This window comes from Mustela putorius, unplaced genomic scaffold (genome assembly GCF_011764305.1).
Source record: "Mustela putorius furo isolate JIRA1106 unplaced genomic scaffold, ASM1176430v1.1 tig00003869_pilon_pilon_pilon, whole genome shotgun sequence".
NCBI lineage: Eukaryota > Metazoa > Chordata > Mammalia > Carnivora > Mustelidae > Mustela > Mustela putorius.
Genome location: NW_025422021.1, coordinates 8727905 through 8740106, shown reverse-complemented (window position 1 = coordinate 8740106; position 12202 = coordinate 8727905). Strand labels below are relative to the sequence as shown.

Below are 12202 nucleotides of genomic sequence, written 5' to 3'. Positions count from 1 at the left end.
CTAGCAGTACTGAAATACTTACACGCCAGCTGGTAACTAGCTGCCGTCCCCATGGGACCCCCTACCCCCTCCTCATAGTCCAACATCAAAAAAAGGCTTAACACTGGGCACAGCAGAAGTCCCCTAGATACACCCACATATCACTCCAGGGCCTCCAGAAATCTCCAGTCTACTAGAAAAGATAGGTAGGTGTTAATCATGCAAGAAAGATCAAATGACAGCTGTAGGAAATGCCACAAAGGAGGCGTGAGGTTGGCTGAGGGAAGTCAGCTGCAGAGAAGTTAAGGAGGAGAGCTGAAGGACAAGCAAGCTTGAATCTGTGGTGAAGGGGATGCGGGGGGAGGGGGTGTTCGGGGGGTAAGGCACCGCCGGTGGAAAGGCAGAATGGGAGAATGCTGTGTGCCAGGACTGGACACATGGCGGTGGGGTGCCTGCAGAACGGCCCTCCACCCAGCAGACAAGGAGGTGACTTCATTTAAGCCCAGGAGGGCTAGGTACCCACTGGGAGTCCCTAAAGACACTGGATCTGTCCACAGACTGGGCAAAGGTGAAGCCACCATAGCACCTCACGTCATGGGGACAGGCCTTCGGTTCGCCGCGTCTGTAATTCTGACCTGCACCTGACACCACCACGTGGGAAATTTGTCCTTCGATTTCTCAGGAAATCCTAACATGTCCCCTCACACCGTAGTCTTGAACAGTTGCAAAGCTAAACCTGTTCCTGTTGCTGTTGCCTTTATTATTATTTTTTGTAGTTTAGCAACCAGATCTGTTGTGTCTTGCTCTTTAGTTACTCAAACCAGATAATTGCTGGCATCTGTGTGGACATTGTTATTAGTCAGAGGTCTGTTTCAAGAGAGATCTCAGGATAAAATCAGTTTTTTCCCTGAACTTCCTCAATCCCAGTGTGGGCGGATGGAGGAGTGGGCACAGGTTGGAAAGAAGAGAAATCAAAGAAGGAAATGTTTTTAAAAATAAAAATAAAAAAAAAATAAAAGCAGCTTCTTAGCCAAATCCACATCTCGCCAAGTCTCTACCTACATAACTACTTTTCCCTTTACTTCAGTTAGAGCCACCAATGTGGCCTTTTCAAAGAAATCCCCCTGAGGTCCAAGGAGAACCCATCTACCTCTGTTCATGGGCCATGGACCCATACAAGGAATATCTTCACAGCCCCTCAGCACTGGCTGGGTGATGCCTTAGCCTTAACCTCACTATCTTTTCCCCCTTAGGATATGGGTAGGAAACCTCATGCCTAAACATACATCGCAATGGCTGGCAAGTAATTTAATCTTGACCTCTGGCTGTGGGCACGTCCATCTTGAAAAGCTGAGCTGGCTTACGTGGGCTGCAGTAGGAAAAAATTATTTTCTCTGGTGCAGAGAAATTTTAGGGTTCCAACAGAGCAATGTGGTAAATCTTGTCCTATTTGGCAGAAGACAGATAAGATGCTCCCACATCCCCTTCCCCTCTGCTGTCTTTGATAAAGAACCCAACATTTCCTTAAGGAGCTGTCACGAGGAAAGCGGGTAGGGAAGCTGTACATCACAAAACCATAGTGATTTAAATATCCCGAGCTGGCCTAGGACAAAGTGCCCCCTCCATGCTGGCTGGTATCATTAGGGCAAGCGATGTCCAAACTTATTATTATTCAGCAAAATCTGGGAACATGTACTCACTGCAAGTCTGGGCCTGTGCATATACAGAGAAGAATCTGCCCTCAAGGACTGTACGTCCCAGAGAAGAGAGAAAACATGTACATACAACTTCTCAGAAGAGCCTTGAAAGTTGGGAGCAAAGGAGCTATTCTCTCCCTCTGCTTGGGGGGGGGGGGGGTTGGTGGTGGGGGACGGCGAGAGTGGGCTGGACCTGGAGTGGGGTGGACCTTTGAGCTGGATCTTGGAGAAGGGCAGAATTTGAAATGTAGACAGGAGCAGGAAAGGCAAGAACAAGAATCCAGACAGAATAAGGAGTTAAGAGAGAAAGATACAGAAGAGAGTATAAGGGAACAGAAAAAAACAGGTCTGATGCAAAGAGTAAGAGGGGACTCTGTCTGATGGAAGCCTCACTTGGTTGGGGAGGCCTCAGGCCCCAGAAGCCAGGGGGAGGCAAGGCCAGACCCTAGACAGCTCAGGGCTTCCGGCCAGGGGTCTGGCGTTTGACCCGCTCTGGGGAGTACTGGAAGTTTTGAGATCTGACATGTTTTAAAACTTTGCTTCTGGAAGTTGTGGAGTAGATTAGAAAGGAGAGGCTGGATTTTGAAAGACCAGTTCAGAGGTTATGACACAAAATAATAAGGCCTAGCTGGTGTCATGAAAATGGGAACAGAGAAAGGAAGCGATTCCACGAGGAAGAGATCGGTTTGCATGCTCGAGGAGGAGAGCATAGTGAACACACACTGCGACATGGAATGAATGACCTCAAAACTGCCCTGTGGGGTGAAGGTCACCAAAGGTCACATGTTATAGGATTCCATTTATGTGAAATATCCAGAAAATAGGTAAATTCATTGAGACGGAAAATCGACTAGTGGTTGCCAGGGACTGGGTGGAGGAGGGAATGGGGAGTGACTATGAATGAGCACAGGGTCCCCAGACATTTTGGAACTAGACAGAAGGGAGGACTGCACAGCACAGGGAAGCTACAAAACACTGCTGATGGAGCACACTTCAAAATGGTTAATTTAATGATAGTGAATTTCACCTTGATAAATAAAAAGGAAAGCACAGCCCACGTACACGCCCGACCACATAGTCTTAGGCTGGGATGCTGTCTCTGTCTGATGGTCCATGTGCCTTCAGGAAGGAAGGCTGTCGCAAGGAGAGGTCACAGGAACCTGGGCAGGAGGACAAGAGGGATGCCCACCCAGGAAGTAGGAAGAGGAGGAGAGAATGGTGTCACAGACATCAAAGGTCGAAAGCTTTATAGAACCATAGTCTAATGCTGCAGAGAAGCCAAGAAACACACACATAGAGAAAAAGTCAGGAGGGGGTCAGGGCAGTGTACCTGGCTCGTGAAGTAGAGTGTCTGCCTTGAGCTCCTAAAGGAGCAGGCCAGTTATCCATGGGGATACCCCAGACCGCCGTGGAACTCAAGGATGAGAAGGCATATGGACATGAAGACTCTCCAGAGAGGGGAGTCGCAGAAGTCCGCCTAAATGCCCAAAGCATGGATGTGTTACTGGCCATGCATGGGGGGCTCGGCCAACATGTGACGCTCCACTAAACTCAGCGGGGTCATGGGTATGTCTAACAAATAAGCTTCTATGACAGAGAAAGGTTAAAGGGAAGGGATGTTGGAAGCTTGCTCTGGGTGCTCTGGTATCCACTCATGGAGATATGAGGATTAAATAGTGCTTTGAGCTGGGCCTCTGAGGCTAGGACACCAGGTGACTACCCCCTGGTACCTGTCAGACGTGTTAAACACACACACACACACACACACACACACACACACACACACTCACTCTGTGCTGGCCACTCTCTGCTCTTTCACTAAGGAAAGCACAGTCAGGTCTGCGTACTTTCTCAGAGAGACTCTCAGCCCTTAAATTGTGGGTCATGAAAGCGAACGGTTCTTCTGCCTACCCTTTTGCCACGCAGTTGTCCCTCTCAGCCCGGCTCAGCATCCTTCTCCCTGTGCCCGGAAGCCTTCACGTGGAGGGGCTGTGTGGAAGGAACAGGGCTGAACATCCCTAAGTGTTCATTACATTGTCAAGTGTCAACAGCTTTCACTTCGCTTTGAAAAAGGCATCTAATTTTTCTCACATTGGCACTTTTTTTTTTTTACTCTCTATGTGATACGTTCAGTTCACAGAAGAGCTGGATTATACCTGATGAGTATAAAAAAAAAAAAATCGTGATTTAAATTGTCCTCCTTTCCTTTAAGAGTTCTTTGTGCTTCATTGGGGGAAGGAGTGCTGGACACACACCCAGAGAATAGCCCTTACGATGCAGTAAATCCTTCCGCGAGATTTCAGCCTTGAGGAGTCTCTGGTTATATATTCATGTTCTTTGTCGTTTTTCCCGTAGTTACTGAGGGCGACAAGTGCACTCCATACACCAGAACATGAACTTGTCACAAGTAGACTCTCTACCAGGATTTGAAGAATGGTCTGAGATTTCCCATCTTTAAAATAACTTCCTGTTCCATTAAATAATGACAAACTACCTATAATACTTTGAACCATCACTTTTAGTCTCCATCGATGGTGGACAATAACATCCCCAAGATATTTTATGGGCTACATAAATAAAGATTGCCTTTATAGATGCACAATAATTTTAATCCTCTTGTGGCACTATCGGATCATTAATAAAGTCATGTGTTTCTTTTTTGTTTTCTGTTTGTTTGTTTGTTTTTTTACAGTCAGCCATTGAGAAATTAACCCACGATTACCTAAACTTGTTTCACTTCCCACCACTAATTAAGGTAAGATTTTTTTTTTTCTACTGAGAATGTGCTATTTTATTGATATATGCACCTGCCACATCCACACCTAGATTGCCAATGTCGGGAACTGTTGTTTGAAGGGAAATTTAATCATTATCTGTCCAACAAAAGGCCCTTTGAGTGAAGAGTAGCATGTGCATAAATTGAACAGGCTTGATTCCTGTTAAGTTGAAATATTAACAACATATTCATGATAAGAACGACACATGACCCCTTAGTGGTAAGGGGAGGTAAGTATTAACACTATAGGTTAGTGCAGTGGCCTCCCACCTGTCTCTGGAGACCTTTGTCCCACACGTAAGTCACTAAAGGAATTCACACGCTGGGGCTCTAGATTATCGCTAGCCCTGGGGGGGGGGCAGGTTATGGTGGGGGGGGTATTGTCTGAATGATATGTTAGCATCTTTGACACATTATTTTGAATATAGTCTAAAGGCGGATGGCCCATTTTGTTATACAATTAGTAGGTATTTGCAGTTAATACACAGAACTCCGCTCACTCACTCACTCACTGTGGTTTTCCATCTCTGAGCTCCTGGAGGTTCATTCTGTTCCTCCGCTTGGCCCTTCATTGTCATCTGCTCCAGCAGGCACATAGCCCCTCTCTGGGAATAGCTTCCAGACATCTTGAGTGTTAAGAAACTCTCCATCTCCTAGCGTACCTTCAGGTGTTAAGTGCATTTCTAGGGTAAAACTGTACAGTGCAAGAGGCATTGTAAAACCTTGTGAGATGGTGACATTCAATTTGTGGCGTGTGAGATGAATCATGTGGAAATGCTCTCAAAGGCTTACGGTGTCATTTTTCTTGCGTTTAAGTAATTGGAATTTGGAGCTTAATCCAAAATAACCAAATGGGAATCAGAAGGTTAAAATGGAAACACTAGTGCTGAAAAACCATCTCTTTTATATGAGAAGGAAAAGTAAAAACACAGCATCCCGTCTGGAATAAATAGTGCTGGGTTTTTCTGTTTTAGGACTCAGTAGATGAACCTAAAGAAAATGAGGAAAAAATTGTGAACCTTGAACTTGTTTTTGGTTTTCACTTGAAACCAGGAACCGGCCCACAGGTAAATCATATTTTAAATCCTTTGGATGAATTTCAGTCTAATCTACTCTTTTTCCCTCTTGGAACTCTATGATTTCATACACCTCTCACCTGCCCCCAATCAGCCAACACCTCAATTCTGAGTAAATTCACAGGCTTCATAAAATGGAATTTGGTTGAAAAGCTGCCAGCCACCTATTCCAGTCTGGGAATCTTACCCTTGTTCAGCGAAGAGTCTTGTGTGAGGCCACCGAAACCACCAAGGAAACTCACAGCAAAGCGTGGGGTGGGGTGGGGTGGGGTGGGGGTGGGGGCATATCCGAGTGGTTGTTCATGCTGCTGGGCTTCGAGAATCCCATCGTCCTGCGTCTGTTTTAGAATGCTGAGAGTGAGACGACACCCGGAATCGAACTGTAAGCAATATGGAAACCCAAGTTATCAGCTGGAAATAGGACAGCAGAGCATTTGGCCAGCACTCTGATTCAGTCAGGCTCTCTCCCTGTATGTTAATTTTAGAATGTGGCACAGTTATTTGACCCAGGTGGCAGGTGAACTGGCATCACCATAGGTCTAAGGTATTTTGGATTACCGTGCAGAGGCAGTCATGACGGTAACTGCTACTCATTGACCACTTACTGTGTTCCAGGCATATGGTACTGGGGTGAAGATGCTGTGGTGTAGATGCTGCTTCCCCCCATGTTACCAATGAGGGACCTGAGGCTCTGTAGGGTCAATGACTTACCCCAGGATTCCCGGGCTAGCAAGCAGCGGAATTAGGATTTGAACACAGACCTCTGGGACCCCAGAACCAAGCTCTTACCTCCTGCGCCATCTATGCCTTTCCCTTGAGGCAGACAGGAGACCTTATGCGTACAGCTTCTTACAACCCCAGCTCCCGTGGGGCTCGTGCAGGTGGCTCACGGCCTGCCACTGATCATAACTCGCTTATACCAGGCCATTCCTGAAACCAGCATTTGGGAGTGACTGGAAATGGTTGGGAGGGCATGAGTGTTACCCAGGGCTTCCAAAGATAAACTCGCTAGACATTGGACAGAGCGTCCCGCCTGTACCTGCAGGTCTACTCGTGCTTCTACTGAATGGAAATCTTCTTCTCCGTTGTTTGGCCACAGAAGCTGGCTGAGTAAAAGTTGCTCTGACTCCAGGTTTCTTGTATGCAAACACTTTCCTTTCTTTCCGCGAGTGGGTCACTGTTCATTCCTGTCCTTAGCAGCAGCTACAGAAAGCAGGCTGGGAGAGGCAGATCCTCTCTCCAACAACCAGGAGCCCTTCTCACCCAGAGATTCTGTAAACTGTGGGCACTCCCAAGTCCATCTGATGGTACACAAATTACATACTTTATCCTGCCTTCTTTGATATCCTCAACTCCAAGGCACTCAAGACTTTCTTTAGACCATCTTATGGCTTGTAGATAGTAAAAGAAGAGGGAAGAATTTTCTTGAGAGAGACTTGTCAAAGCCGTCTCAACCAAGAAAATCATTTTCGGTTAACAAAGAAATGACTTGTTAATGTGGAAAACAAAAAATCCATCTTTTTGTAAAAACTTGGATGGTATAAATGATCCTGGAGACCAACACTGGTCTGTTTTTGGCCTTAAGAGTGCAGACTTCTTGAGCCAGAGGTTTTCACAAGGCCTAACGTCACTGCAGTTTTTGTCAGGCGGCTGATACTTGATCATGCCTACAGACTAATAAGTTCAACTGTGCATTCAGCAGACATTTACTGAGGACCTGCTCTATGCAAGAGGGCCAGAGAAGGCCAGAAGAGTGGCTGGCAACCAGTGAGAACTATCCCAGGTGCTAAACCAAGGCGTTTGAAGAGTTTTAAGCAGGGAGTAGATGGGATCAGATTTCTGTTTTTAAAAGCTCTCTGGAAAGCACAGGGGAGGAGGAACGGGAGAGGACCAGGCTACCGTGAGAAAGACTAGGAGCGAGAGAGATGCAAACAACCAGGTGAAAGGGGACGAGGAGAGGAGGCGATGGCCGTGCCATGGAAGGGCCAAGAGTCTACGGACTCTGAGATGGAACTGATCAGCTTGGGTCATCTGCTGGAAATGGGGTGGGGGACAGGGAGGAGTCAGGACAGTGCCGAGCCTTCCGGTGTGGGGAGCTGGACAGAGAAGGTTATGATGTAATCAGTCAAGAGTGAAACGTACGATGTGGATGTAGTGCCATGGTGCTAAAGTATTAAGAAGTGACTGGAATGGGTGAGGTCAACCAGGGAAAGCTTTTTTGGAAGGGGTGAGTTTTTTTTTTTTTTTTTAAAGATTTTATTTATTTATTTGACAGACAGAGATCACAAGTAGGCAGAGAGGCCGGTAGAAAGAGAGAGAGGAGGAAGCAGGCTCTCCGCAGAGCGGACAGCCCGATGCGGGGCTCGATCCCAGGACCCTGGGATCATGACCTGAGCCAAAGGCAGAGGCCCTAACCCACTGAGCCACCCAGGCGCCCCGGAAAGGGTGAGTTTTGAAACAAGGCTTGAAGAGGTTCACGGTCATTTGCAAATTATTTCCTGACTATAGTATTTAAAGCTTATGCTTTAGAGAGAGTACTTCATTCTAAAGTGATCAGGTTATTTCATAGATGTCATCTCATGTATCTTCCTGGCATTTCTGTGAGACGCATAAGGAACAGTATTGTCATCAGCGATCAGGAAACAGGGAGCAAGAGGAAATGTGCGGGCCGCCTCAGGTGAGGGGAGGAAAGAGCTCAGACTAGGAATGACATCTTCATTGTTACTTTCTTCTTAAACATGTGCTAGCTCTCATACATGATGCAAGAGAGTTAAACCATCTGTAAATTTTCATAAAATACTCCTAGAATAAGTTACTGTCCAGTTCTAAGCTACCCAGTTATGCTATCTGGTCTATACCCCAGCATTATGAAACGTTTTCCCAAAAATGTGCTTTGAATTGAAATTCCAGTTCCCCACATGAAAACCCTGTTACCTAGACTGTTTTTTTTGTTTGTTTGTTTGTTACCTTGACTTTTAAAGGTAGAAGCCAAAAAAAAAAAAGACATCCTCAAATTCCCAGTCAACTGAGTTCTCATAAACCCATCCTCCCAGAAAAGGTGAAGCCTTTCCATGACTAGGATAGGTTGCAAGAGGACACTAAGCATTCTGCGAGTTCTGTCCAAACCTGCGTTTGCACAGCAGGGGATCTGCTTGACCATTTCACCTTTTCTTTTACAAACAAAGCGAAAGATGCATTCTAACTACAGCCACTGGGAATCATAGGACAGTGACTTTATCATGAAAATAATAGCTACATTTTCCCATTGCCTCTAAGAAGCCCCACCAGCTCAACAACCACTTAAAATTGGTATGTTGTTTCAGGAACTGGCCTATTAGGAGGAGAGAAAGAAAATATGACGTTGGACACAAAAAGACAAATACATGTAGAGGAGAAAGCCTTTTGTTTTAAGACCTGTCAGCCTTTTGTTCTAAGGATTCAGATACAATTCCTTTTTTTAGCCGCATTTTCTTTTTTTAGCTTCATTTTACAACCAGATGGATTCTGGCACAAAAGTGAGGTTGATTTGCTCAACTGAGGAAAGCCATTCACATTTGAGTGGCTGTATGCCGGCCAGAGTGGCCCAGTGCCACTGCGTGAGGCCTTGCTGTGGTCCGTCTTTCCTGCCACACCCTCTGAAGGGCAGGACCTCGGCAGGCTAAAAGCCCCATACAGACTTTGAGAATCTGCACACAAATGAAATAGGCTTTTTTCTTTGCTTTGTGAGGTAAAATGGGAGGGAAAATAAGATCTCGGACCAAAGGTTTCACTGGCAATTTAAACTGACAATAAGTTAGAATGGGTTTTCCTACTGTTTTTGACCTATTTCTAAAAAGTAAATTAGTAATTTAAATAATGCTATATGTTGTGGCAACGCTGAAGTTATGACAGTGGAATTGGCGGAAACAGGGTCTTTCTCAGCTCAAAATTTTCCTGTGCTCAGGATGGAAATGTTTGATAATGATTATTTCACACCTCTGCCAGACAGTGTGGTAAGTGCTTTATGAACATTTTTCTCATGTAATTATTATAAGCCACCGTCCCAGGGAATGTCATCCCTAGATCATGTCCAGAAGGAACTGAGGACGGGTAAGGTAAAATTCCCTACCCAGAGACCCTCCTAGTGAGGGGCCGGGCCAGTCGGAGGACTCAACCACTGTGTCATACTCCCCTTTCTGGAAAGTATCATTGTCCCCTCAAATCGGCATATGGGTAAAAAGATAATTTGGGGGGGGATCACCTAATACTAAATTACCACTTTTTATTTTGTGTGAGAAATGCCTTGCATTTTTGTAATCTAAGGCCTTTGACTTGGCACAAAAGGAAGAAGGCTTCCAGGATCTCAGACAGCTCCCTGAGCCGCCCCCTCCAGGGTGGCAACCACCCTTTTTTTTTACGACATAGTAAGCTCCATGGAGTTTATTATTATATCTCATATAAACTCGCCAGTCAAGGATATTGATTCTCAAATTGCCCAGGAATAAACTATCAAATCACCCAGCAGTTTTCTCACCAAGAAACTTTCTGAGACTGTGTCATAAAAATTCAAAAGCTGGGTTACGAAGGAACTATCTAGAGAGTTGCGCATTCCTTGTGCATGCCGGACAGTCACCGGCTTTGCCCCTCGAGTCCTAATTCCCTCATCTCCCCAGCGAGGCACAGAAACAAACCTGTGGGTCTGAGTAGATGACCACCACAATCAGGGGAGGAGCCTGGCAAGCCACACCCAGGCTCCCACGGACCCCGAGAGAGAGACAGGCTTCTGGACCCCGGGACTTCCTACCAGAGGACCATGACTTCCGATTTTCTGTGGAGCGGAATTCTGAAGGAGCAAGTGAATGAAGAAGAGAAAATAAGAGAAACATTCTGAAGGTGTGGAAGCGGAATAGAGGTCCCCATCAGAGCAGAAGCCTTTTTCCGTTCACCCTGCCTCTTTGGCTCCTTCTGCACACAGCACAGGCAGCACGTGGGCCCCTTCAACCACACCTCAGCAGAAGCAATTCAGTCAATAATTCTCCTTCTCTGGTGGTTTCACCTGGAGGTTAGAAGCCCTGCTTTTTACAAATACTTGCCACCTACTATTGTGCTTTTTAGGATCATGTATAAAATGTTGCATTTAATAAACTTAATTGAATCTCCAGGCCCTTTCTCAGAGTACTGTAAATATCAAGAAACTGTCAAATAGGGTTTTTTCCTCTATTGTATAATTTTTTAAATGGATAGATAAACATGAATAAAATAACAGGGCACAAAGAAAAGGATTTTGTAAGGAAGTAAAAAGCCAACGTTCTTTGTAAATTTCAGAACCTCTACATGCAGTGCTTTACTTTGATATATCTTGCATTTATTACAAATGCAGTGTAAGGAAGTTTATTTCCCATGATCAACTGTTTTTCCAGGGAAAAACATAGACATGTAGACATACGTTTTGGTGTGCCTCAGTGTATCAGCCTGCAGGGTCAGGGTTCTATAAGAAACAGAACTTGTAGTTGACTGCGAAGGAGCAAGTGCAGCTCGGAATAGGGCTGTGTGACTTGCTGCATGTTTCTAATCGCCATGGGGCAACACTTCCTGAAACGGGTCAGGCCACTGCCTATAGATCCAGAGCGGAACCGCTTAGTCCATACTTGCCAATGGACTGTTAGTCACATGTAGAAATGGCACAGCAGAAAATGTCTACCAATGGGAGAAAACAGCCCTGACTGGTAGTGTTTGGAGATCTCTATGGTACAAATATTTTCACCGTGGCCAATTTCAAGTTACCGATCTGATGCCCCTGAACTTGAAGTTGGAAAGAAGGTGTGAGTGACCAGCTCATGAGGGGAGCTCCAGCACACAGCTGGATCACTTGTGGCCTTCTTAATCAAGACCCCGGATTCCTTTTGAGAAAGTGAACAGCAAGGAAGTATATGGGATAAAGCATGGGTTTCACCAGGCTCAGATTTCCTTCGGTGGCCATTGGTTCATATGGATACACTGACTAAAAATCAGGATTTGGGTCTGTAATGGGTGAGAGTAGGCTTATGGAGATAGAGAAACAAAATTTAAGTCTGTGATTGTCTTTTTCAAGTGTTCCAACAGTTATGGTTGTTGATTCCATGATGACAGGCACAGTTGTTCCTAAGAGAGGACATCTTTGCTTTTAGAAGCAAAGCCATGGAGGATCACTGCAGAGAGGTGACCTTGATAACTCACAATGGCTTGTGTTTTCTGAACCAAAAATTAGGTCTTGAAAATAATCAACTATAACAGGGACTGATAATTTGAAATGAAATTGAAAGCACTTCATTGGAAATGCAAAGATGTACGACAACCATATCAATCCTGGACATCAGGATTTGGGCTGAGAACAGCTCAAATGGTAAACGCCACCTACTAACCAGACCAGTGTTGTTGTTTTGGTTTTTTGTTTTGTTTTGTTTTTTTACAAAAGTCATACTTTTGGGCATCACCTCTGAAGTCATGGAAAAGGAGGAGAAGTTAGCAGTCAGAAGAACTGTTTTTATATTTTGAGTGTCCTGGATAAAAGTCAATTTGCAGCCCATTTACCAGCATTTAAAAGACCTTACGCAGTAATTAGGTAAGCTAGAACACCTTCTATATTGGTTAAGAAATCCAGTCTTGAGAATAGATTAATTAGTCAAAAATCAATAGCAAGACTTATTTTTTTCCCC

At 45.2% G+C, this 12202-nt stretch overlaps 1 protein-coding gene across 4 annotated transcripts in view; it reads left to right on the top strand.

Moving 5' to 3' along the window:
* MAP3K20 (mitogen-activated protein kinase kinase kinase 20) overlaps nt 1–12202 on the top strand; it is a 178667-nt gene that overhangs the window by 146577 nt on the left and 19888 nt on the right. For all 4 annotated transcript variants that reach the window (XM_045066830.1, XM_045066827.1, XM_045066828.1 and 1 more), the window contains 2 exons: nt 4369–4431; nt 5427–5519. In XM_045066830.1, coding sequence (XP_044922765.1) covers nt 4369–4431; nt 5427–5519 — 156 coding nt within the window. The remainder of the gene's footprint in view (nt 1–4368; nt 4432–5426; nt 5520–12202) is intronic.